At 50.1% G+C, this 27,258-nt stretch overlaps 1 protein-coding gene across 1 annotated transcript; it reads left to right on the top strand.

Annotated features, from left to right (window-relative positions):
* On the top strand, nucleotides 1-27,248 carry NALF2 (NALCN channel auxiliary factor 2). Its single transcript, XM_004777878.3, has 3 exons — nucleotides 1-1,847; nucleotides 25,553-25,724; nucleotides 26,117-27,248. The coding sequence occupies exons 1-3, from the start codon at nucleotides 981-983 to the stop codon at nucleotides 26,500-26,502; spliced, it is 1,425 nt and encodes a 474-aa protein (XP_004777935.1). The 5' UTR covers nucleotides 1-980; the 3' UTR covers nucleotides 26,503-27,248.
* The last annotated feature ends 10 nt before the right edge of the window (nucleotides 27,249-27,258 follow it).

The following is a 27,258-nucleotide window of genomic DNA, read 5'->3' as shown; positions in this document are numbered from 1 at the left end:
CCGCTCCCTCCTCCTCTCAGTGCCTCTTTCTCCGCCCCGCTCCCCCCCAAACACACTCGCACACGGGCTCTCAAGGTGTTCTCCGCACAGCGGAAGATGGCGACAGACTGAGGGGGCATGGCCAGCGGGAGCCACGGGGCCGTGCGGCTCGGCGGCCGCCACAGCGGTGCTAACGGGAGACGGAAGCGAGAGGCGCACTAAGTGAAGCCCCGTGTCGCCGTCCGGCGCCTGTGGCGCTGCCGGGAGCCAGGTGGCCCGCCCGAGCCGGAACTCCGGGAGCAGCAGGCTCGGAGCCGGAGCGGAGCCGGCCCGGGACCGGCCCGGGCGAAAGGCCAGAGCACGAGCGAAGCCCGAAGGGCCGGGCAGTGGGCCGGCCGGCGGGCCTAGGAGGGCGCGAGCGAAGCAGGGAGCGGCGCGGAGCAGGCAGCAGGCGGGCGGGCTGACTGGCGGGCGGGAGCGGCGCGGCGCGGGGCGAGCGAGCGGAGCGCGGTGGCCGGGCCCGCACGGCGGCGCTGAGGGGCGCAGAGCTGCGCCGAGCCGAGACGGCCAGAACAGAGTGCGAGCCGGGCGGCCACCGGCGCGGAGTGGAGTGGCGCGGAGCGGAGGGCAGCTGAGGGGCCCGACACTATGAGGAGTGCGGCGCTGCCGCCGCAGCCGCCACCGCCCCAGTGCCCCGCACCGCCCCCCGCCGGGACGCCGGGCAGTGCCTAGCGGGCCTGGCGGCGGCGCCCTGGCTGCGAGAGAGGGAGCGCGGGAGGAGCGCGGGAGGAGCGCGGGGACGGCAGGAGAGCACCCCGCGACTCTGGCCTGAGCGGTGCCCCGGGGCCGGCCGGCCGGCCTGCCTCACCATGCAGCCACCGAGGTAGAGCCTGGACGGCGCTGAGGAGCGCGGAGCGGCGCGCAGCCCGCTCGCCCGCTGGTGACGGCCGTCCGGCCTCGCGCCTGCCTGACCTCTCCAGCCCGGACACCCCCCCCGAAATATGTTCAGGGGCGCTTGGATGTGGCCCGGGAAAGACGCCGCCGCGCTGACTATCTGCTGCTGCTGCTGCTGCTGCTGGGCTCCCAGGCCGAGCGACAAACCTTGCGCTGACTCTGAGCGGGCGCAGCGATGGCGACTGTCCCTGGCGTCCCTGCTCTTCTTCACCGTGCTGCTCGCTGACCATCTGTGGCTGTGCGCGGGGGCCCGGCCTCGGGCCAGGGAGCTGAGCAGCGCCATGCGGCCGCCCTGGGGGACCGGCCGGGAGCGGCAGCCGATGCCTCCTCGCGCGGTGCTGCCCCTTCCGCCGCCACCGCCGCCCGGCGAGCCCAGCGCGTCCCCGGGCACCTGCGGCCCCCAATACAGCAACCTGACCAAAGCCACCCCCGCTGCCGGTCCCAGGCCGGACTGCGGTGGCGTCCCAGAGCCCACAGGGCTGGACGCAGCTTGCACCAAATTGCAATCTTTGCAGAGACTTTTTGAACCGACTACCCCGGCCCCCCCACTGCGGCCCCCTGACTCCCCTTCCCGTTCCCCGGCCGAGTTCCCCTCCGCCAAAAAAAACTTGCTCAAAGGCCACTTTCGGAACTTCACTCTCTCCTTTTGCGACACCTACACGGTCTGGGACTTGCTGCTGGGCATGGACCGCCCCGACAGCCTGGACTGCAGCCTGGACACCTTGCTGGGGGACCTGCTGGCCGTGGTGGCCAGCCCGGGCTCCGGGGCCTGGGAGGTGTGTAACAACTGTATCGAGGCGTACCAGCGGCTCGACCGACATGCTCAGGAAAAATATGACGAGTTCGACCTCGTGCTGCATAAATACTTACAGGCAGAAGAGTACTCAATCCGGTCCTGCACGAAAGGCTGTAAGGTAGGGACTGGCGTCCGCGGGCAAAGCACCTCCCTCGGCGGTGGGAGCGGTGGCGGTGGGAGCGGTGGCAGTGGGATCCAGAGACAAAAGGAGGTTTCCCCCCACCCTCTATACACCTCACCTCCTCCCATCACCCCCACCGTTCACAGTAGGGCAGAGTGCTACCTTGGGACCCTTCCCAGAGAGGGGTGCCTCAGAGATTCAGGTCAAACCACCTGGCCAACTTCTATCAACCCCAGGTTTTGGGCCCCTTCGGACTGGGGCTTCCTGGTGCCCCGCCCCTGCACTAGGAGGGAGGGGTCACGGACAAAGGGGTGGAAAGAGGGATCTGGCAACCCCCAGCTTCCCTCCGCAGCCAGCTGGGCCCCTTCCTTTCCGAGGAGCCAGCATTGAATGTCCTGGGTCTAGTGACTGGTGCAGGGGGAAGGCCGAAGTGGGGAAGGAAAAATATTTGGCAGACTAACCCTCACCCTCATCACTGGCCCCTGCCAGTGGGTGAGAGGAGAGGCATTCCTGTTGGTGGGGCACTTGGCTCTGTTGACCTTATATGACCTGAGGTGGAGACCAGGGGTGCCTGTCTTCTCCCAAGGAGGGAACCTGCCAGCTCCTCTTCCCCAATAAGAGCTGGGGAACAGGGCGCAGTGGCTCGTGGGAGGGCCACTGGGGGTTGCTGCATTACAAAACTCCCAGTGCCTTCCCAGCACACTGGGGCACCAGTGGAGGGAAAGCTGGCTGTCTGGCTGATGGGTACAGGCATTCAGAGGAGTGGGGAGGCCACTGCAGGATGGGCCTGCCTAGGGCAGAGCTGGGTATGGAGGAACTTCTTGACCCTCTGCAGGGTCATTCTGGACAATAGGTGCATGGCGACTGTAAACATTTGGGATGTGTTGCTACTGCTCTGCTTGCTCAGCTTGGCCCGGGTGGCCTGCCTTTGGGAGAAAAGAGAAACGCAAGGTCAAAGGGTCAAGTGCTGAGGAGACCAGGTGGGGTGGTAGCCTCACTCATCCTGGAGCTAAGGGCTGAGAGCTGGAGAGGAAGACAATGACTCCTAGCCTAGCTTGTCTCCTTCTGAGGCCTTGGGGAGGGGCAGAAAGTGCCCCTTTCCAACTAATGTGCCCGCTGTGGACTTCTTCAGGGTGCCATGCTCCTGGTGAGCTCCTTAAGGATTTGGGCAGGGGGTTGGGGAGGAAAGGGGTAGCTCCTTGCTCCTGACTTCACTTTCTCATTCTCCTTTTTCCTGTTCTCGTAACCTAGCAGTCTCCCTCCCGCCTCCCTCAGCCTCAGCTGACTCACTGCCTCACTCACACTACCAAATGAGATATTCCACTTCTTAAAGGTGTACAGACGGATAGACAAACACACACTGCTATACACCACCACCGCCACCCCAGGCAAAGTCATGTGGGGATAGAGAGAGGTCGTCACACCCACAAACAGTGCCAGAGAGGCAGACACCCTGTCACACACACACATTATCTCTCTCTGATGCCAGAGTCACACAGGCAGGCGAGGCAGAAGAACTGTCACATGAAGAAGGACACATTTTGTCATAGAGACAGACATACACACCCTTGATGTCAGTCACAGATACACACTCAGTGAGAACAGAGGGATGTGGTCCACGGCATATGTATAAAGGATCTCGCTCTCTGTGGCCCTCCCTCCAGTCCCCGGGCCCTGATCATTTTCCTTCCCTTCGGCCACCAGCATGATTGAGAGACCACAAAACTTTCCCATGGGTTCCCCCCACCCCCGTTGTAGTCGGCTGCAGGCTCCGTCTAATACCACACTCAATAATCATCCCCTGTATTAATTATTTTTACCAAGCGCTTTGATGGAGGAGAAAGACAAACTGATGTCTTGGATTCAGGAGGCCTTATCACCTCTACCACTTGTTAGTGGTGTGACCTTGGGCACATCACTTCACTTCCCTAAGCTTCCATTTCCTCATCTGTAACATGGGACCCATGATCCTGGCTCTGCCCACATCCCGAGTCCTTTGTGAGATTTCAGTGGGAAGAGATAGCTGATAGATAGCATTTTGCAGTAATAATATGACACCTGACGTTGACATTATGCTTAGGGTTGTAACCTCTGTCAGAGATCTGACGAGATCACAACTGCCCAGGGAGGGTGGCAATACCAGTGCCATTATCCCCATTTTACAGATGAGGAAACTGAGGTGCAGGGGGATCAAGCAGTTTGCCCTGAGGCCGCTGAGCCAAAGAGCAGGAGTGCCAGGCTTCCAACCAGTGTGTTTTGCAGAGGAGCAGAGGCCTACTTTTGCCATAGCCTCCCATCAAGTTCCCCATGGCTAGGGCCGTCCCTGCTCTGCTTTGTCTCCTTGCCACGGTTGCTGTCACTGTCACTCTTTTGCTCTCCCTCTCAAGTGAACTCTGCCTGCTCTTTTGCTGCCAGCTGTGCTGGGAGAAGGGCAGTGCCTGCTTTCTCCTGGTGTCTCCCAGTCCTCTCTGGCACCCACTCCCTCTGCCGAGGCCTAGACCCACAGGACTCTGGATTCCAGCTGTATTATGGGCACAGAGGGGAAAGGAAGCCCTGCTCTGCTCCTAGCTGCAGCCCTTCTCCCTTCACCCCACCTCTATCCCAGTACTCTTTGCCCATTCCCATACCTGCCCCCAGGCTCCAAGCCCTTTCCTGTTTAGCCTCTACCCTAGAGGGGATCCCTTGGAGATGACACCTCATCCACAAAGCTTCCCCCCACCACCTGGTGGAGAGCCCATAGCCCAGGCCAGGATGAGGAGTCTTCCTCTATTTCTGGAAACCAAGCTTGGAGCCTCTGCTCCAGGCCCAGGTGACCCCCAGCCCTGAGGCCCTGTCCTAAGTGTCTCAGTCAGATCTTTCCTGGGCAGCTCCAGAAACCCTGTTATCTCCCTCAGCAGCGTCTGTCCCTGTTTCGGCCATGCGGGGCCCCACAAATCATATACCTGTCCTCACTGCTGCCTGTGACACCTCCCAATTTAGTACCAGCTGCAACATTTCCTTAATGTGAGACTTACTTCCTCTCGCACAGCAGGGGATGTTAAGTTAGGCTGGCCAATGCCCATCCCCACCCTGGCCTCCTGCAACCCCAGGCCACCCCCAGCCCTTATCTCCCTGTGCATACAACCCCCAAGCCCTCACCTCCCCCTCCCCTTGGCCCTCCCTTCCAGCCCTGCCGGAGAGCCACCTCACCCCCCCACTCCCCACCCCCGCCCACACACACAGCTCTCCATCCTCTCAGCCCTGCTGCACCCCTGCCTGGTTCCCATCCCCTCTTCCCCCACCTCTGCCCCTCTCTGGCTCCAAATTTAGGACAGTGTGACTAAGGGAGTGGTGGAAACGAAAACAAAACACTGCCTTCTCTCATGGTTCTGATCCGAGAAGGGATAAAAGACCAAGAGAAGGATAGTTCGCTCTCTTACCGGCCATCGGGCCACAGAAGTAAAGGTTGATACCGAGAAAGGATGTGATCATTCTACTCTGTTCTAGACAGACCCAAACCCACATGTCCATTTCATTCTGGATCTCATACTGAACAGGTGGGGAGGAGGCTGGAACCCAGGTTCTCCTGGACAGAGTGGAAGGAGCTGTTTCACCAGGAGAAAAGACGACTCAGGAAGGTGTGGTCTCTGACTTCAAACCGCAGGAGAGTTGTCATGGTGCAGAAGAAGCAGGTCCTGCTGAGCCCCATAGGGACTTCGTAGTTCTAAAGTCCTGGGGTCAGACCCAGCTCTTTTATCTGTCCCTTGCCGTGTGACCTTGAGCTAGGTCCTTTGACTCTCTGAGCCTCACTTTGCTCATCTGTAAACTGGAGCTAATTCATCATATGAGCCCTGTGAGGTCATTATTACTGACAAGTCTACACAGGACCTAGGCCTGGCACATCGAAGTGGCTCAGTTAGCAGCTTTTTCTCTTCCAAAGAGGGAACAGACTGCCCTGGGAGGAAGTGAGCTCCTGCTCTCCGCAAATGTCTTGGTCTGACTCAGGCAGACCCTTGGAGGAAATGCTGTGGAGACGACTCTCACTCCGGGTTATGGGAGGAGCTGGTCACCTCTGAGGACTGCTTCAGCACAGGGTTTAGGCCCATGAGCAGAGCCTGCTCCCTGAACAGCGGCACTGGATGGGAGGGGGCGGTGAGGGGGCTGACACCTCCACACAGAGGAGGGGGGACTGCCAGCAGAGCCAGTGCCTTGCCTTCTGCCCGTACCCGTTGGGGCCTTGCTCTTCCTCCACTCCGGCTGGCAGCTGTTTCTGCCTCGCTGCCTTCCTTTCTCCTCCCACCTACCACAGCCTTCCTGCCAAGCAGGACTCCTGGGCTAACACTGATGCTGAGAGCCGGCAGCTCAGGTCACTGGGCAAAGGGCGGATGCTCTAAGTTGGCAGTGATCCCTATTGCCACCCAAGCTCACAGGCCGGGAGTTGAGCCCCACAGTTGGATTCCTGACCCAGGGTTCTCAGGGGCAAAGAGGGTGCCCTGGGCCATGCTGGGGCTGGGGCAGGGGTGGGGGTGGGGAGGAAGTGGGAGGCAGTCAAGACGTGGCCACCTGGGAACCATGGCAAAGCCTCCCCTGGGGAGGAGCCTTTAAATCCACAGAATTTCATTGCCCAGGAATGTGAGCATTGGGCTTCTGGGACGAGACTGGTGCAGAGAAGAGGCAATGTGTGTAGCTCAGCCAAGGACACAGTGGATTAAATGTGGGAGGGGAAAGTGACCTCATGCTGCCCATACGTCTCCAGACCACCTCACCCCCATCCTGACCCACCCTTACCCCCCATAGTCTTGCCAAATTTTAGCCCACGCCCAACACCTCCCATCCACATACCAGTGACCCCACAACATTTCCTATCTCTTCTTAGAAGATCCCCCAGACCCTTCCCAAACCACACCCCACACCTCACTTGCTGATCCTCACCTCTACACTCCTCCAACTCCCACTTCTCCCAACAGTTACCTCCAGCCCCTCGTCCCATCTCCCATCCCACCCCACTGCCCTCATCACCAACCTCTACCACACACCCCTCCCAACCTTCACCCCATGTCTTTCCATTCTTCTGGCCTCTCCCCAAGCCCCCCAACCCTGCACTGTTCCTCTCGCCCTTGATAACCTCCATGTCCCCTCACTCTTTGCATCTCTCACAACCCATCCACACTTCACCTCCCTTATCCCCATGCCTTCTCCTGCCTCCCCTTCTGTCTTCTGGTCCCCTCTTCTTTCCCCTCCCTCCCTCCACCCCCTTTTCTGCTTTCTACTGTTTCCCCTCCCTGCTCAGGGTAGACATGTGTATGTGTGCCGGTACACACACTTAGACACAGACACTCACATGGACACACAGTCTTCTTCATGGCTACTTCCCATCCTTTCCACAGGCTGGTGCCTGACTACTATAGTCACCATAGCAACGGGAACCTCCAGGAAGGATACACTGGTATCTCCTGAAGGTGGGGGTGGGGGGAGTTAGGTGGAGGAAGGGAGCCCAGCAGCCTCCCACCTAGTCTCATGGTCTGGCTGGAAGAGTCTGCTAAACACAGTGGAGGCAGTGAAGATGGGGGTGAGGAAAAGGAAGACAGTGGGCGGGGCTTACAATAAAGGAGGGTCAGAGATCTCTGAACACCTCAAGAGCCCAAGAGGGTGCTTCTAAGTCCTATGGGGGCATGTAGTCTCCTCCCTACGCTCTGGTACCTCATGGAAGGGGCACCCCCGCCCTTTCGTGTGTAGGTGGGGATGTATGTAGGAGGACATCTCAGGCTCAAGGGTGGGAGTTTGCCCTAGAAAATCTTCTCCCTCTGGGTGGTTCTTTTGTGTTCCCGCCCTCTGAGGCTGTTTACTTGCTTTGTGGCTGTGCAGACCTGATATCAGACCTGTCCCCCACCCCCGCCTTAGCTGGAGTCTTGGCCACATGCGGACTCCAGCTGTAGGTGTTTGTCTGGAAAGCAGAGGGGCATCTGCTGAGGGGTCTAGACTAATTCAGGCTGCCAGAAGCACCATTGTCCAATGCTGACCTGGGAGGTCTCAGGGGAATGGGTATGTTGTGTTCCTGCGGTTACAGACACTTAGACTAGAGTGTATGTGGGTGGCCAGGAATGCCGGATCAGACTTCTCTCCTTAAGCATGGAGGAGGTTCAGAAAAGCTTGAATTTTTGACACCTTGAGCCAGGGAGGTGCTTAGAGGGGAGTGCAAGGGCACAGGCGAGCTGCAGCTGGCCCCGGGGAGGGAAGGAGTTGCTACAGAGTGAAAAGGGCTGCCAGGACCAAAGCTCTTGCTCAAATGGATCCTGGAGAAGGGAGCTGGAACTTGGGTCACAGGTCTCTGCACTAGAAGGCTAGGCAGATGGGCGCCAAAGAAGAAAGGGGGGGAAAAGGGAAAGGGGGAAAGAAAACTGCAAGCTTTTGAAGGCCTACAAGATGACAGGGGCTTTCTTTGTGTCCATAGACTCACCTCAATCCAATCATCCCAGCAGGTAGCAACTATCATTATACCCACTTTGCAAAGGAGACGGCTGAGGCTCAGTGAGGGCAAATGACCCACCCATGCCACATAGCCAAAAGGTGGGAGGACTGCAATACAAAATCAGGTCTGTCCTTTCACTGGAGCACACATGTACAAAGAAAATGTTAATGATCTCCTCCAGCTGTCAGAAGCAGTGCCCAGCTGGCTACTGAAAAACTAGACTGCAAGGCCACCCTAACCACAGAGGAGGTCTAACAAGGCCTCCTGGCAGCATGGGCCCCCCTGGAGTGGTTGAGGTGAAAAGTGGGGACCCACCAGCATCCTCTTTGTTCAGCACCTCAGTCTCTTATCCTTGAGACCCAGCGACAGTCACTGGTATCGTCCTGGGAGAGTGACAGAGGATAGGCACCAGGAAGGGAGGTGTTTGGTCCCTCCTCTTTCTGCAGGCTCTACACAAGAGATGGGAGGAGCCAGGCTCCCCCTGCCTGGAGAGAAGGAACTGTACTATTGGAGGCCTCATCTGCTGGAAGGACCAACCAGTACAAGAGGGGAGGAGGTCCTCCTAGGTAGGCCTACTGCAGGCCCGAGCCCCACCCAACACCTGCTGGGAGAACTGGTCATGGAAACAGTGAAACCTTGTCACCCCAGAGCATGCTGACACCTGTCCTGAGCTTTGGACACCCACTTCCCATGCCAGTGTTTCAATGAGCCCTGGCCTGGGATGGCTAGGCTTCTCTTGGGAGTAGAAGGAAGTGCCAGCTCACCAAGTTCTGCCTGCCTGCTTGCCGAGGGACATGGCATGGTGGTGGGCCTTCCCATTATTTCCTAGAAGTTTATTTGGTTATTCGGATAGCCTGGTGACCTAGCAGATCTGTGGAAGACAAATGTGTCTGCTTAGTGTTCGACTCAACTAGAACTTCCAAACGAGTCAGCCCTCCAGAATTGGAGAACACCCTTGTTTTCCAATTACAAAAAAAAAAAAAAGTCCTTGAGAAATTCTGGAAAATAGAAGTATAACAGGGAAAAGGTCCCAGAGACACTCTTAATGTTATAGTGTATTTCCTTCTAATATGTCTTTTTGTGGCATGTGTAGAGACATACATTCTTTTAAAGATTTTATTTATTTCAGAAAGAGAGAAACAGAGAGAGTGAGCATGGGGAAAAGGTAGAAGGAGAGAGAGGGAGAGAGAGAATCCCAAGCAGGATCCCTGCCGGGCACGGAGCCGGATGTGGGGGCTCCATCCCAGGACCCCGAGACCACAACCTGAGCCAAAATCAAGAGTTAAATGCTAACCAACTGAGCCACCCAGGCATATATATATATATATATATATATATAACTACAAAGATAGATATATATATATATTACTATATTTATATATATTTTACTATAATGAAAAAACTACAAAGATATATCTTTGTAGTTTTTTCATTATAGTAAAATATACATAATGAAATTTGCCATTTTAATAACTTTTCAGTGTACAGTTCAGGGGCAATGTTGTATGATCACCACCACCGTCCATTTCTAGAATGAATCCATTTCTGTACCCATTAAACAATAACTGCATTCATTCATCCCTCCCCGAGCCCTGGTAACCTCTATCCTTCCTTCTCTCTCTATGAATTTGACTCATCTAGGAACCTCATCTATGTGGAATCACGCATTATTTGTCCTTTTGTGTCTGGCTTATTTCATTTAACATCACGTTTTCAGGGTTCATCCATGTTGTGACCTGTATCAGCACTTCCTTCCTTTTTAATGGTTGAATAATATTTTATTGTCTGGATTTTGTTTCTTCATTCATCTCTATGGACACCTGGGTGATTTCTGCCTTTGGGCAATTACGAATAAAGCTGCTACAGACATTCATGGATGAGCTTTTGTGTGGACATATGCTTTCCTTTCCTTTTACCCTTCGTCTATCATGAATGATGTTGTTATGGGCTTTGAGATACAAGTGTTGGTTCAGATCCTTGCTTTCAATTGTTTGAGGTACCTACCTAGATGTGGGCTTGCTGGATCACGTGGTAATTCCACATGTAACTTTTGGAGGAAGCACTGAGCTGTTTTCCACAGCGGCTATACCATTCTACTTTCTTATCAGCCACACACAAGTGTTCTTAATTTCTCTGCATCCTTCCCAACACTTACTATTTTACAGGTTTTGACAAGAGTCACCCTAAGAGAGATGACTATCTATTTTTACATAGTTGAAATCATAGTTTTTTTTTTACCCTGCTCTTTTTCAGTTATTGTTAAAGTTATACTGAGCATCTTTCCATGTAATTAAATATTCAAAAACATCAGTCTTGAAGAGTGTACAATATCCTATCACATGAATTCAGTGCAATTCATTTAAGTCGTTCCCTACTGCGAGATATTTACTTCCAACTTCTACCATTAGAATTAATGCTGTGATGAATATCTTTGTTCATACATCTCTATCAGATCTATGATTCCTTTTTTTAATAAATGCTATTTCAATCATATTTTTCTTATTTCTCTACTTCGCTGAGTTTCTCGAATCACAAAATAATGCATGCTCATGGTACCAAATCTAACAATACAGAGGTTTACAAAGAAAACATTAATAATCCTCCCAGTGCCACTGCCCTGAGGTCGCTGATGTTAACAATTTGGTGTGTATCCTTCTGCCCCTCTCTCTGAGCTTACATAAACATTTGAACACACAATGACTTTTTCTTTCCTTTGTTTTGCATACAAATGGGAGCATAAACATTAATTCCGCAGGATGAACATTTGGGACTCCTCTAACAGAATCAAAGAGTATTAACCTTTTCAAGGCTCTTGACATACAAATTTCTTCCTTACAAATTTCTTTCCACAAGGATTATTCTAGTGTATACCTTCACAGAAAGCATGAGGCTAATTTACCACCCTTTTCCACCATCGAGTATCTTATTTTTAAAGCTTTATTAATTTGGGATTGAAAAATGGCATAGCATTTGGCTTTTAATTTGCATTCCTTAGGTCAAAAATTTGTTTTTCTTGTTTATAGGCCATTTGTATTGCCTGTTTTGTGAATTGTCTGTTGGTGTCTTGTGGGTTTTTTTTTTTTACTGATTTTTATGTACTCTTTTATAGGTATTAATGATTTTATCCTTTTTCTGATGCCATTTGTGGCCGTTATTTTTCTCATTTGTTATTTCAATCTTAGAACTGAAAGGAAGGAATGGGAAAGAAAAGAACTATCCCAGACCCTTAATTCATATGTCTGCCTTGTGAAGTGCAAAAATACATATTCCCATTTTACATAGGAGAAGACAGGTTCAGAGAGGTTAAATAACTAACCCAAGGTCATTCAGCTAGTAAGAGTTGCAGCTGGGATTTGAATCCAGGTCAAATCCAGGGATTTGATTGCCAGAAGGCCGTGGTACTGCCCAGTCTGTGCGAGAGCAATTAAACTATAGGTAAAGCTTTGTGCTGGTTGCTTTACATACGTAATTTATAGAAAGGTAAGGATAGGTGCGTTTATTCTCTTCCATTTTGCAGGTGAGGAAAATGAAGATCAGGGAATTTAAGTCACTTGCTTGAGGCCCCATAACTGGTAAGAGCAGACCTGGGATTCGACCACAGGACGGAGTTTAAAGATGTTTGACCCCATCACATAGGCTGCCTCCCTAGAGACCACCTTCTTGGATCCACACTGAGGCCCAAAGAGGGAGAGTCCTCTGCTCATAAGCCGCTAATACTACTAGCCACAGTTGCTCATTAGCCGCAATTTAGTGGCTGAGTCCCCCACTCCTTATAGGTGACTTGTCCAAGTTAACAAAGCTAGCTCCAGAATAAGAGCACAGCTTTAGCTGACTCTCCATATGACTCCAGCAAAGGCTTGGCAATACAGACATTTCTGGGGCATGCTGGGTGGGAGCCATTAGGTAGAGTGCCCTGAGGCCTTTCTGAAGAAATGGCCTCTTGCCCTGGAGTCTTCCAGGGCAAGGCATTTCCAGAAGTCCTTAAATGATAGGACCAGGAACAGAAGAGCTGGTGTCCAAAGGAAAGAAAGCCCTTCTATGGGAAGATAGATGCCCTCCCTTCACCAGTTGCCAAAGATTAAAGCAGTAATAGCGAACCTTCAGCTCTGGGTAGGAAGCTGGTGGGTTTGGATGAAGCAAAGCAGTAATTGCCTCTTTTCGACGTCTTCATCTCCCAGGGCGTGTGTTTCTGTGTGCGTGTGTGTGTGTGTGTGTGTGTGTGTGTGTTTAGAGGTATGTGGGAAGGGATTGCTTTGAATGGAGAGTGGAAATGGTCATGTATAGCCCCTAGAACCCAAATGTTCTTCCCCCCACATCCCCTTAGAATGAAAATCTTACTCATATAAGAAATGGGCTGAATACACTGATGGTAGAAAATCACTCTCCCATCTAGTCCTAGAAATTTCTCCCCAACTTGACCTGCAAGTCCATCAAAAAGATTTGTTTGAGTGACAAGCTAATTCCTTCCATGGTAATAGTGAAATGGAGAGACCGCCAAGGGGCAACAGGGCATGTAAGAGCTTGGGCACTGAAATCCAGGTAAATCTGGCTCTGAAATCTGTCTTCTCCATAAACTAGTTGTTGAGACCTTGGAACCTCACTTTCTTCACATTCGAAATTAAGAAGTAGGGTCATTTTGATCCTTAAAGGACATACAACATGCTAATCTCTTAAGACTGCAGTACCTGTGGGATGGAAAATGCTCACGAAATGGCAACCACCATTATTGTTACTGGCTGTGTGGCCTTGGGCAAGTTACGTAAACTCTCTGGTCCTTCCTGTCATCATCCATAAATATGTCTCCACCTCGGGAAGTGGTTACAAGCATTCAACGAGTTAATAAATGTCAGTTGCTTAGAACAGAGCCTGGCATATAGCAAGCACTTAATAAATGGCAGCCAGTATTATTCTCACTTAAATTAAATGTGTTTCATCCAAATGACTGTTGAATACCCAGTTGAGATTGACAACACTGGGATGGACTGCTTAGGAGAAGGGAAAGGTAATTTGGGAGCAGGCGGTGAAGTGTCTGGTGTGGGAGTGGGAGATCGGGAGCCAGAAGGCAACTGGTGTGACTCTAGTGAGTGAGGGCACAAAGACATGCTTAGGTAGGGGAAGAAAGAGGCAGAGATGGAAGGACTCCAAAGCCTTGATTCACCTCATCCCTAGAAACCAAGCATGGCTGACAGATTCTTTTATCAGGTCTCTGTTCTCCCCAGCCTCTCATCTGTCTATCAGGGTACTGCATTTGGAGAAAGAGGTAAGGCAGGGTCAGGGAGCTGGTTTCACAATGATCCCTGTGGAAGGCTAGAGATTGCTTTCTGGGCCTGGGCCCAGGGCTAGCAATGTGTGGCAGACAGCTGTGTCTGGGAGGGGGCAGTGGGACTTTATGCTGCACATGTCTGTGTGCAGCTCAGAGAAGCTACGGCTGTCACTGTCTCGCTGGCAAAATTCCTGTGGTGGCCTGCACAGCCGTTGGGCACAGAAGCCCCCAAAGCTCCTGTCCTCTCACATCATTTCCTCTTTTTGGCTACAGGACCACTCAAGTTCTGTTGGCTTGTTAAGCTGACCTGGCCCAAGCCCATGGCCCAGGCAGTGGGGATGGAGTAGATCCAGGACTGGCTGTGCGGGGCCTGGGGCTTTAGGGCTGAGTCTGGTGAGGTTGGTCAGATTAAGTCTCAGACATTTTTGTTTTATTGTTTTGAAGGTTCATGGATGCAAGGAAGCATTTTTGTTTCATTTTCACTTTATCAAAGTATTGAGTATACATATGTATACTCACTATTCAGAGTCAAACACTTGAAATTCTCCTTCCTTTTTCTTCTGATATTTATCTCCACATTTCTAATGGTATGCCAATACTACTGTTTCTTGACTTGTCTGTTTTAAATATCAGTGCGTGTGTACGTGTGTGAATTTTATATATACACATATATATGTACACACATATACACACACAACACACACACACACACACACACATATATATATATAATTTAATGTCTTTCAAACGATAAATATAGATCTCAGTGCTTATATTTAAAACAGAAGCCTTCTGCTCAAACCCTGAGCCTCACTCTTCAGAGTTAAATATTTCCAAATCTCTTTACCCCCGCATTTCAAAATGGCATGCCAATACTACAGTATCTTGAGTTTTTTGTTTTAAATATCTATTGACTTTTGTTTTATTAGAGGAGAATTTAGCTCTCATACTACCAGCAGCACAGTATGTGCACACATAATTCCCCTCCCTTCATATATCCAATATTGGCATATCACAATTTCTGATTTTATCAGGATTACATTTTTACATTCTTAGGACTATAAATATTGTTCACAGCTGAGTCATGTAGAATACTGGATTACATTTCCTTCCTTAGTCAACTTGTTTTCCTGGAGTTAATATTTGCCTCATTTTGCTTAGTTCTGTATGACTTTTTGCTAATACATGTCCAATTTCCCCATCAGAGCTGTAAAATTCATGCAAACACAGAACATCACATAACCCATTACCTCTACCTTTTTATTGTAGGTCTCCACCTTACTTCAATCTGAACTAGTTGTTGGAGGCTTCATTTTCAAGTGCTCAGATTTCAAGTACTTAGCAAGCACCTTTTCTGTATACCTAGCTCCTTGTGAAACACTAAGGGCAATGTACAGATAAGTAAGATACAATTCCTGTCCTCAGGGAGCCTACAGTTTCCAGAATTTAATTTATACAGATGTCTTACTAGAAGGCTTGGGCTCCTTGCAGGGACTTTGATCCCACTCTCCAGGTGGGTCTTTTCTCTTTCCATCTCTTTCCACTGAATTACCAGACAAATACCAGGCAGTCCCCAGGAGAGCAAAGGTGGTCTCAGGCTGCATTAACAGAGACAGAGCTTCCAGGTCAGGAGGGCTGATACTTCTACTTGACTATGTTGATAAACTATGTTTAGGAATTGGGTTCTGTTGCAAGGGACACAGAAAAATAGGAACTCATCTGAATATGAACAACCAGGATAGAAGAGAGAACTGGAAACCACATCTTATGAAATAATTGAAAAAAAAAATGAGAATGTTTGGCTCCTTAGAAGAGTAGTCTACACATTGCTATCTCCATTTTCCTTCCTTTACATTTGCTCTTATTTTTTTTCTAAAGATTTTTATTTATTTATTTGACAGACAGAGATCACAAGTAGGCAGAGAGGCAGGCAGAGAGAGGAAGGGAAGCAGGCTCCCCGCTGAGCCAAGAGCCCGATGCGGGGCTCAATCCCAGGACCCTGGGATCATGACCCGAGCCGAAGGCAGAGGCTTTAACCCACTGAGCCACCCAGGCGCCCCCCTTTACATTTGCTTTTAAATTGGCTACCAATTTGTTTCTGGTTTCTGCTGCCAATGCCCCACTGAAACTATTTTCACTGTGATGAGACTGCCACCATGTTTCTAAGTACGCATTTGCTGATCACTCCCTCTTCTTGGAAACTCTCTCCTCCCCTAATTTATAGAATGCTACTCTTTTCTGTTCTCCTCTAATCTTTTAAGCCACTCCCTCATCATCTTCATCAGATTCCTTTCCTCCACCTTTCCCTTAAATGTTAGTGTTTTCCAGGGATCCACTGTTGGTCCTTTTCTTTTTGTGCTCACTCTCCCTAGGCAAGGTCATCCACTTCTTGGCTTCCACTCTTGCTTTATCAGTCAGGGTGAGCTAGGATATGCTGCAGCAACACACAATTCCTAATTATCTGAAGCTTATCACAACAAACTGTTATTTCTTGCTCACAAAACATGTCCAAAACAGGTCAGCAGGGAGCATCTGTTCATGATAGTCACCATGAGACCCAGTGGTGACTAGGTGGAGACCTAGACCCTAGACCGAGACCCCACAGACCTAGTGGAGGGTCTGTTTCAACACTGCTTCCACGGTCAGCAGCAGAGGGAAGAGAATATGCCACATCATATGCCAACTCTTAAAGCTCCTCCTGAAAAGTGATCCACATCACTTCAATTCACATTTCATTGGCCCAAGTAAGTCATAGGGTCATGCCCAGCTTCAAAGGGTAGGGGAAAGTATACTTCTACTGTGTTTCTAATGATTAACCCCTTATCCCTTGGTAATTTGTCCCTGGCCCAGACCTTCCTTCTGAGCTCAGACCATTATGTCCAACTGTCTTCTTGACATTTCTATCTAGCTGAGCCACATATACTTCAAAGTCAATATGGTAAAAAACAATTCATCTTTTTCACTCCCAAATCTACTCTACCTCCTGATTTCCTTCTGTAATGAATGAAACTACTATTCATCCTGCCACCCAAGCCAGAAACCTGGTAGTCATCCTGGACCCCTCCCTCTCCCTCATTCTGCCTCCATAAGTTATCCTGTTGATCCTACCTCCTTGATGTTTCTTCTCACATCCGCGCCTTCTCTCCATTTCTTTTTTTTTTTTTCAAAGCCAATTCTCTCCATTTCGTAATTGTATGCTACTGCCTTAGTTGAGGTCCCCAACATCTCTCACTCAGATTATTGAAGTAGTTTCCTGTCACCCTACCTGTGGTCTTGATACCTATACTCCACCATCCACACTTTCAGGCATCGCCTGAAAAGTTAGCCACAAAAGGGACATGTGATCTTTTAAAAAGATGTTATTTAAAACCCATAAAAGGCTTGGGGTGCCTGGGTGGCTCAGTGGGCTAAGCCTCTGCCTTCAGCTCAGGCCATGATCTCAGGGTCCTGGGATCAAGCCCCATGTCGGGCTTTCTACTAGGCAGGGAGCCTGCTTCTCTCTCTCTCTCTGCCTGCCTCTCTGCCTACTTGTGATCTCTGTCAGATAAATAAATAAAATCTTTTTAAAAATAAAATAAAATAAAACCCATAAAAAGCTTTCAATTGTCTATAAGATGAAGCCCACCTCCTCCTCAGCATCCAGAGTATATCATAATATGGGCAAGGCCTTCCTCTGCAACTGCATCTCCCATTACACCCCCGCTTTGTAGCCTCTAACTAAGCTAATCTACCTATAGTGTCTGAACCCAGCACTATTTCACACAACCAGGCCTTTATACCTGCTGATTCCTTTGCTCGAATTACACTTATTCCTGCCCTATTCTGCCTAGAAAACTTCTTCCAATTTTTTCCCAAGTCCCAACTCAAGCCTCCTCCTCATGGAAATGTTTTCCTACCTTCAGTGTTCAAAATACAGTTGATCACTCCTCCCTCTATGCTCGCACTGTATCAAGTACATACTATTTAGCACAGTGGCTTATAATGATTGATTCACATGGTTGTCTCTCCTTCTTCTTGAAGATAGCAATCTTATCTTACTCATCTTTATCATATGCATCCCCTCATTGCAGTGCCAGATATTCAGAAGTTATTCAGATATTCAGATATTCAGAAAGTGATCCCTGCATGAACAAATGAATGGGAAGATCTGACTCAGGGAAGTTTACAAATAACTGCAGGGCTATCCAGGGGGACAGGAAGCTGACTGTAGATCTAGTAAGAGCCATGAGTAAAGCCACAGAAAGGCATTATCTCAGCTGGAAAGAAGGGAGAACTTCTTTAACTGCTAGAGTTGTCTAAAGATACGGGCTGCTCTGGGAGAGAGTAAATGCCCTCTGACAATAGCATTTGGTAGTGATGTTAGAGTGGAAATTCCAAGAGCAGACAGGGAAGTGGAGTGATGACTCTCACAGTCCCTTCCATTCCGGAGTGATCATGAACCTGCCTCCACTGCTCATCTGATTGATATGAATCAGCCAGGCTCCTTAAGAGCTACCCCTGCATTAGGAACACCACTTTTCCACTGAGCAGACTAACCCCTGAACAAGCCAGGCCCACCCAGCCATTGGCCTTTGAGCGGATGGCCTGGGAAGTTTGGAGGTGCAAGGTCCCTCTGGAACTGCACTGGCTTTAAATTCTTACACACCTCTCCAGCCATCTCCTCCAGGCCAGGCCAAAGCATTTGAACCCATGACTGCTCATTCTCTGAAGTAGGAAAGCTGTTGGTTATTTTTATAGCCACTTAAGCAAGGCTGTATCATCCACCTGGATTTGCCCTGTAATGCCTCTAATCCCAGTCTGACTCTGCCAATCCCAATGAACTACAGTTATCTTTAGAGTATTGTCCATGATCTCTTTTCCCTGATTTGGAGACTGACTTTGACCTTACTCTGTCCTGATCCAACTTCTTTGAAAGCCCAGAATCAGGAATAGGACCATGTGGTTCTTTCAGACCCTGCCCTAGGAGGTACCTCACTAAATTCTAGGTGTACCGATGGATATGGTGCAAAGAGGCATGGGGTTAGTTGTCAGAGGATGCATTTTAATCCTGGCTTTGTAGCTGATTTCTTGCATGCCTCCAACTCGGCTAAACCAATCCCTTTTTCTGGGCCTCAGTCTCCTCCTAGGTAAATTATGGGGGTGGGTGGTTACTTGTGTGCTGTGGACAGTGGGTTTCATTCCCCCAGTCCAGCCCAGATTGTTGCTCTGCCTCCACAGGCTCTGCAGCTGTAGCTCCTGGCCAAGGGTCCCAGGAGTCCATTAAGAAAACAAGCAGCCATAAAGATAAGGTCTGCAGGGAGGATTTGGGGGGGGGGCGGGGAACAGGCCCTAGGGACATTAGCAAGTTGGAATCCAAGAAGGAAACTGCTGACTTTCTGGCTGGCAAAAACAGAAGCTCTCCTCTCTGGATGGTTTTCCAGCTCTTAAACCAAGACGTCCGGGATGGCCTCCTCTTTCTAAACCCTCTGGCCCTGAATCTTGGCTTTGGGCACTGTGTGTGTATATACTCACCTGCGTGGATTCACACAGCATTGTGGGGGCCAGGAGAAGTCAGTCACTTCTTTCCAAAGAAGTATAGGAGTGAGGATGCCCTGGCCAGGGCTGCAAACCAGGAAGGAGGAAGGTAAGCCTTTCTCAGTTCTCCTGGCCCTCTCTAAACTGGCAGCTACAGAGCGCAGGAGGGTTTCTCATCTTTTCCCGCTCCCATTTCAAGAGTGGCTTAGTGGCCCAGTTGGGAGGAGGGGTGGGATAGTCTTCTGAGCTTCCTTTTTGGGTTAATTGGTGTTCCCTCTAGTTACTCCCTGCTTCCTTCCCCTCCCAGTTCCCATAGCAACTTGGCTGCAGCAGCCAGAACTTGATTGAGCCCAGTGGTGGCCTGACTGAGGTGGGAAAGGGGGTTCTGTAGGAAAAGGAGGGCACTGCTGGGTCAAGTCTTCCAACCCCACCCATCCTCTGCCACTACCTGGAAGGTCCAGGATGGTTAAGCTTAGAGGACAGCACATGATGCAGAAGGCTTTTCTGCCAAGGCTAGAGTTTGAAGAGCCTGAAAGCCAGAGCCAGCCTGGCTCTCAGCTGTCCTCCCCGATGCATGCCTTTGTCCCTGAGTGTGGAATTCAGTCATCAGTAAGATTGTCTGGTAAGAAGAACCATGGACTGAGAGCCAAGAAACCAGGTTTCAAGTTTATCCCTCTGTCATTATTTTATGTGACTACAGACAAGTCATTTCCCCTTTTCTGGGCCTCAGTTTCCTCATCTATCAAATGCAACTAGAGGGGCTAATCTGATAGTTCTCTGCATATTATAATTACCGAGGGTGTTTTGAAAAACTATGTAAGTGTGGGTCCCACCCACAAAGAATCTGACTTTGCTGGTCTAGAGTGCATTTTTTAAAGACTCTCTGAGACGTTCTAATATGCAGCCAGAGTTGAGAGACTAGAGCAAGAGATCTCCAAGTGTCTCCCAATGGACCATTGTCCTGTTTCGAAACATTTCTTCCTTTTCCCTGCATGTCCCACCTCCGGCAGGCCCCACAGCTTCCTTAACCCTGGCTCTCCTAGCTCTTCCCTGTCCTTACCGTTGAGTATTCAGGCCACCCCCTGTGACTGTCCAAATAGGCCGGTACCCTCTGGCTCAGTCCTCATACTGATCAGTCGGGGCAAGCTACTTAGGCTCTATAAGGGAAAAGGGATGCAGAAACTAAGGTAGGTTTGCCGCCCAGATGGTAGCCCCAAGAGACAGACTTTTCACTTGAGAAGGACCCTAGGCCAACTCCGAAGCAGGCGAGCCAGCAGTAGCCTCAGCTGGCCCTCTATGAGGCCAAGAAATTGGATTACCTCTCAGCCCCTTTTTGCTCTTCCTCTATGTCCCTCATTAGCTCATTGCCTGTTCCTGCCTAACCACCCACAGGCCTGGTGTCCTCCTCAGGCAATATGTCACCCACTTATTGTCATGGTGACCCAGACTAGGGGGTATGGGGCTTGAGGGAGGGTCTTGTAATTAAGGAAAAAGGCCTCACTCCTACTGTAACCCCCCACCCGCCACTGCCAACCCCTTCCTCCCACTCTCTCTCTCTCTTTCCCAGCATACAGGTGGGTGCCCAGCCATCATCCCCTGTTATTAGGCCAATCACAGTTGCCTGGGAGGAGGGCTCTAACTCCAGCTGGGCCTTCTCTCATAGGAGCAGGAATATTGAACTGGAAGAGCCCAGGGAGAATCCTACAGGGAACTCTGAACCCAACTGGTGGAAGAGGGAGCGATTCCACACACTTGGAGTGAGGACTGAGGAGGATCCTGGGTCCAGGCTGCTGATATTGGGGCAAGGCCTGTGGACAAAGCCTCACCTTGGCACTCTGGGTTCCAAAAGATGGAGAGGATTCTCTGAGGCACTGGGATCCTTAGCTTTAGGCATCTTCTTTTCTTTCTTGCCTTGCTTTTATTTCTTCTACCTTCCTTCTGCTCTCTTATCCATCTTCTCATCCCTACTTTTTTATATCCCCATCTTCCTCACCCACTTTAATTCCCCTGCTCACTCTTAACCTCAACTTTGTGACTTCTTGCCCCTCCTCTTCACAAACCCCCTCTTACACCCTCTGGTGTCCCCACCCTCTTATCCCCCTTCTCTTCCTAACCCTTCATCTTCTCCCACCCTCACTGCATCCCTATACCTCCTTTACCCTCCATCTCTTATTACTCTGCCCTTTCTCTTCAGGTCTACCCCCATATCATCACCATTTCCTACTCTCCAACTCCCTACTCTTGCTCACTCTCTCTTTCTTACACACTCCTCCTTCATACCCTATTACCCCACTTTCACTCTCTTCTACCCCTTAGGCTCCCTCTTACCAGTTCACTTCTCTCTTACCCTGCCTCTTACCCTCACTTGATCTCTTATACTCTCCTTTAATTCCCTTCTCCTCCCTTTGTACATACCTTTTGTCCCAACAATTTCACTTTTAAGAGCTTGTATAAACAAAATTTAACACAAGATTACAAGAGACATATATATGAAGATAGTCACCAAAGCATTGTTTATAATAGTGAGAACTTGGAAATTACTGAAATGTCCACCCACAGGAGATTGGTACTCTTCCCACCCCATTCATACAAAACTCTCTGTTCTTTCAGCATGCCATGAGTTTACTTACCTCTACACTTCCTTCACCTCAGCCTGGAATGCCCTTTGGCCTCATCTCTACCCATCCCATCTAAAATCCTACTCTGAATTCTAGCTTAACTGTTATCTTCTCACCGAAATCTTCCCCAGCTTTTCTATTTGCTTCCCTTCAATGGCCCATGGTTTACCTCTCCTACAGTATAGATCACACGCCATAGATTCAAATTAGATGCATCTACCTATGAAACTGGAATTTCTTCTAGGGTAGGGATTGGTTCTCATTTGCATGTCCTGTTCATTCAATCAACAGACTTGTTTTATGTATATTGTGCAGAGTACACAATGGTCAATAAGACAAACCCTGTCTGCTCTCATGCATCGTGCATTTTAGTGAGGCTGACTGAGAAAACCCAAACGAAGACGTGGACAAAGTTGTGCTTATGGTGAAGAAACGCTTAAGAAAAAGAGGGAGTAATGAGAAGGCATCCTCTAACTAGAGGGGTCAGGAAGACCATCTCTGAGGACTTGACCTGTGAACAGGCCTGAAAGATGAGAAGAACCTAGCCATGCAGAAAGGCCAGGGCGGGGTGTGGAGAGCATTCCAAGCCAAAAGAACAATATGAGCCAAGGTCCTGTGGTAGGAAGAAGTAGGGTATGTTCAAGGAAAAGAAAGAAAACCTATGTGTGTACATGTGTAGCATGATGAATTTGAAGGGAGAGATAGGAAATGAGCTTGGAGAGACAGATGGAAGCCAAGTTATGCAGGGGCTTGAAGTCCGTGGTCAGAAGGTTTGGGTTATATTCTACATGCATTGAAGGGTTTGAAACAAGGGAGTAATAGGATCTGGTTGTGTTTGAAGATCACTGTTACTCCTGTATGAACAGCAGATTGAAAAAATGAAGAGTAGAGGCAAGGAGGCCAAATGAGAGACTCTTGTACAGTTGACAGTAGTGGCCTGCACAAAGCTGTGGAAATGGAGTAAGAATTGGCAAGCCTCACTGACGGACTGCATGCAGGGATGCACAGAAAGAGAGGCTGACACCTAGGTTTCTGGCTTGAATACCTGGGTAGCTGGCCATGGCACTTCATTGAAATGGTCCAAACTTGGAAATGAGGGCAGATTTGGAGTAAAAAAAAAAAAAAATGAAGACCTTCATTGTAAGATTTAGCGCATGTTTAATGTGAGATGTTGGTGAGCTGTCAAAGCACCAAGCAACACTCTGTTCCTCAGGGGGTGGATTTGCACTACAACCCACTACCACCCACCACCACGACCCATCCCCACCCCCTGCTTTGGAAAAGGCTTCTGTGGGGATGCATTGTGAAAGTTCCTGTTCACGGTGAAGTTATTTGTATTTTACTGAAAGTGTTTAAAGTCAGCATAAGAAGCTCTGACCATGTGGTTCTTGATGTGATGGAAAGGCTTCCGGCAGCACCATGACCAGGACTCTTGCTCGAAATACAGATTCCTAAGCCCACCTCAGGCCTCTTGAAGGTAATATATTTAATAAGCACCCCAGGGGATTCTGAGGCCCATGGAAATCTAAGTACCTTTGCTGTGAGAAGCAACGATGACAAGGTGCCCCTGAGGATGTGAGGAGGCTAGGGGGCAAGGATAGCCCCATACAGGAGTTGGCTGGGCATCCTGTTGATGTGCTGTGTGGCAGGTCTGGGGCGGGGCCTGAGATCCTGCGCTTCTCACAAACTCCTAGGTGATGCTGAGGCTGCTGATCCACATCCACACTTTCAATAGCAAAGAGCTAGCTCAGTGGTTCCCAGTGGGGGATGATTCTGACCCCCTCCCTGACCCAGGGACATTTGACAATGGCCAGACATTTTTTGGTTGTCACAAAAATGGGAGGGGCGTAGGACTGGCAACTACTGGGTGGAGTCAAGAAATGTCACTCAAGGGGTGCCCCGGTGGCTCCGTCGTTAAGCATCTGTCTTAGGTTCAGGTCATGATCCCAGGGCCTGGGATATAGTCCTGTGTCAGGCTCCCTGCTCAGTGGGAAGCCTGCTTCTCCCTCTCCCACTCCCCCTGCTTATGTTCACTCTCTCGCTGTGTCTCTCTCTGTTAAATAAATAAATAAAAGCTTTTTTAAAAATGTCACTCAGTATCTTATAATGCACAAGACAGTTGCCAGTACAAAGGATCCAGTTCATGGATATTTACCCAAAGAAAATAAAAACACTAAATCAAAAAAATATATGCACCCCTATGTTTATAGCAGCATTATTTGCAATACCCAAGATATGGAAGCAACCCAAGTGTCTATTGATAGATAAATGGATAAAGAAGATACGGGGTGTGTGTGTCTATGTGTGTGTGTGTGCGTGTGTAATAGAATATAACAATAGAAATAAAAGTCATAAAAAGAATGGGATTGTGCCATTTGAGACAACATGGACCCAGAGGGTATTGTGTTAAGTGAAATAAGTCACGCTGAGAAAGGCAAATACATATGCTTTCACTTATATGTGGAATCTGAAAAAGCAAAACAAATGAAAAGGAAACAAAGCAGAATTAGACCTAGAAATACAGGGAACAAACTGAAGGTCGCCAGAAGGGGAGAGGTTGGAGAGATGGGCAAAATGAGTGAAGGGAACTAGGAGATACAGGCTTCCAGTGATGGGACAATAAGTCACACGAGTAAAAAGCACAGCACAGGGATTAAAGTCAATGGTATTTTCGTGTTGTATGGTGGCAGATGGTAGCTACCCTCGTGGGGACTCTAGCATAGAGTTGTTGAATCACTATGTTGCACACCTGAAACTGTGTAACACTGTATGTCAACTGTATTTCAATTTAATTAATTAGTTGATTTAAAAGACTTTGTTTTAAGATTTTATTTATTTGAGAGAGAGAGAGAGAGAGAGAGCATGAGCAGGAAGGAAAGGCAGAGGGAGGAGAGCTGCTGAGCAGGGAGCCGGTTGTAGGGCTTGATCCCAGGATCCCTGGATCATGACCTGAGCCTAAGGCAAATGCTTAACTGACCCAGCCACCCACACACCCCTTTAAAATTAAAAGAAAAAATGATTTATTCAGTTCAAAATGTCAGCTGTAGTTACTGTGGAGAAAGTCTGGGCTTGATGATAACCAAAGAGTACAGAGCAGGGAACCTCAGAGAGGACCCAGTGCCTGGTTGGAGTGGGCTATATGAGGAACAGGAAGTATACTGAGAAGTGAATCTGCAAAGGAGCGTTTGTAAACAAAACGTGCCATCTGCCCCACACCGTAGCTGAAGCCAATGGGACAGAGCATGGATTCAGTAGAGCTTGAAAACACATGTGGTGCCTGGTTAAGGCAGATTCCTGTTTTCCTTAAAACTAACCCTTCACGTTGGTATTGCACTGCAGAGTTTACAAAAACATTTTCACATGTGTCTTATTATCTGATCTACGTAACATCCTAATGAGGGAGGGCAGGGATTATTCCTTCCACCACTTTCTTCAATTTAGAAACTTTACACCATCAGCTGAAGAAGTGTTTGCTGAATGGAACAGAACTGAAGTTTACCTCATTGTAAGTGACTCCAGACAAGTCAGGATACCTCCTGGGGTCAACGAAACCAGTAGGGTTGGATGGGATGATCTGTAAAACCCCTCCCAGCTCTGACATAGAAGTAGTTTTGTGATTTTACCAGTGAAAAGAAAACATAAGCCTTGGAGGACTGCAGGTGAGGGGCCTTAGGACTTGGGGCTATGAGATGGGAGATTTTAGAGGAGGATTAGCGGTCTTTGACCCCCATCCTTCTTCACCCCCACCCCCTGGATCCTGGTGTTGGGTGGGTGGGCAAATACACCCCCTCCTTCATCCCTGTCTTTTGAGGAAGGAAGGGGCTGGCACCTGGGCTGATGCTCTTTCCTCTCCCCTTAGGCTGTCTACAAGGCCTGGCTGTGCTCCGAATACTTCAGCGTGACCCAGCAGGAATGCCAGCGCTGGGTGCCCTGTAAGCAGTACTGTCTGGAAGTGCAGACCCGGTGCCCCTTTATACTCCCCGACAACGAGGAAATGGTGTACGGAGGGCTTCCTGGCTTTATCTGTACAGGTAAAGGCAGAGCGTCGATGTCGAGGAGGGAGGAGGCTGGGGGCCCAGGGCAGACACCAGGTTGGGGGCGTGGGAGCAGGGAGGACGACACAGGAGAGTCAGATTAGAAGAAGCCTGGTGCCTTGAAGAGTGGGCAGCAAGGTCCCCAGTTTCGGACAGGGCCGAGCAGAGCAGGGGCGAAGAGCACAGGGGCCATCTCTCTCCGCAACTTGCCCGAGAAACTGTCTGGGATCCCTGGGAGAGAAGTATCCAGAAAGGGAAGTCGCCAAGGGACAGGGGGAAAGGAGTCTGGGCCAGGGCTACCAGTGCAGTCACAGCTTTGAAAAATCTCCTCTCTAGGAAAGCCACCTGTCCCTTTAGCACACCACCACACCTTCCTTATCCATTGGCAGGGTTGCTGGATACTTCGCCAAAGCGGCCGGAAACCAAGTGCTGTGACGTGCAGTGGGTCTCCTGTGAGTCGGAGAAGAAGAAGTTCAAGGAGACTGAGGCCCCCAAAACCCACCACCAGCAATTCCACCACTCCTATTTCCACCACTACCACCAACAGTACCACCATTTCCACCCCCGCCATGACCCCCCCGGCCACATCAGCCACAAGCCCTCCCTGCTGCCGGTCTCCGGGGGCTCCCGTCTCAGCCCCAGCAGGATCCGGCTCTATGTCCTTGTTCTCATGCTCCTCCATACCATGGTGTCCTTCTCCAGCAGCCAGGGCGGTGGAGGACTGGGGCTGGAGGCACTGCCGGCCCTAGATGAGGGCCTGACTCGGGAAGAGTGACAGCAGGAAGGGAGGACAGACCTCCACCGCACACTGACATCAGCTCCATCCCCCCAGGGGGAGGGGGAGGGGCTCCTCCCATGGGAGGTATAAGACCAGGTGGGGGGCGGGGGGGGGAAATTGGGGGCCACACATCACCCCCAACATACCTCCACCCCAAAAGCAGCTCCAGCAGTAGGGCCAGAGGGCCCCAGGGAGCTGCAAAACTCATCCGGGAGAACAAGGCAGGAGCAGCAGCTGCCCCCCCCTCAGGTCCCGGTCTATGGGGCTTAGCAAAAAAAGTGGGGGAGTGGGGGCTGGACATATCCACTCCTGCTGAGAGCCCTGACCCTAGGGAAGGAGGCTGCTCAACCAGCCTTGGCCCTGCAGGGAATGTTGGGGGGCACAGAGGGGAGAAGCTCTTTCCACCCTCCACATTCCTTTTGTTGCCACGATCCTTAATTCCCTCCTGCCCATACCCCTATAGGCAATGGCAGACGGTACAGTGGCCCTTCTCCTACTCCAGCGCACCTTGCCCCATGTGGGGCCACCACAGGCAAGTGCCAGGCTGGGAGGTGAGGTGCATACAGTCATGGCTAGGTCGGGGCCCCGGTTAAGCTGTGCCCTGCCACCCTAGGCAATGAGGAGTAGGAATGGGGTACAGAATGAGTGGTGAGAGAGAGTGGAGAGAGAGAAGAGGAAGAAGAGAAGAGGGAAGAGGAGGAGAGTAGGTGAGGGGAGGGGAGAGGAGAGGAGAAGAAAGGAGAGTAGAGAAGA

The sequence above is a fragment of the Mustela putorius genome, unplaced genomic scaffold (genome assembly GCF_011764305.1).
Source record: "Mustela putorius furo isolate JIRA1106 unplaced genomic scaffold, ASM1176430v1.1 tig00004053_pilon_pilon_pilon, whole genome shotgun sequence".
NCBI classification, from domain to species: Eukaryota; Metazoa; Chordata; class Mammalia; order Carnivora; family Mustelidae; genus Mustela; species Mustela putorius.
Note: the sequence above shows the minus strand (reverse complement) of the source record. Positions and strands in the feature narration are given on the sequence as shown.

Bases quoted from the DNA above. Each gene is read 5' to 3' on its own strand.
- NALF2 (XM_004777878.3), top strand. From the start codon at position 981: ATGTTCAGGGGCGCTTGGATGTGGCCCGGGAAAGACGCCGCCGCGCTG. The intron at 1,848-25,552 runs GTAGGGACTGGC...CTCTCCCCTTAG, and splicing joins CCTGCACGAAAGGCTGTAAG to GCTGTCTACAAGGCCTGGCT. The intron at 25,725-26,116 runs GTAAAGGCAGAG...ATCCATTGGCAG, and splicing joins TCCTGGCTTTATCTGTACAG to GGTTGCTGGATACTTCGCCA.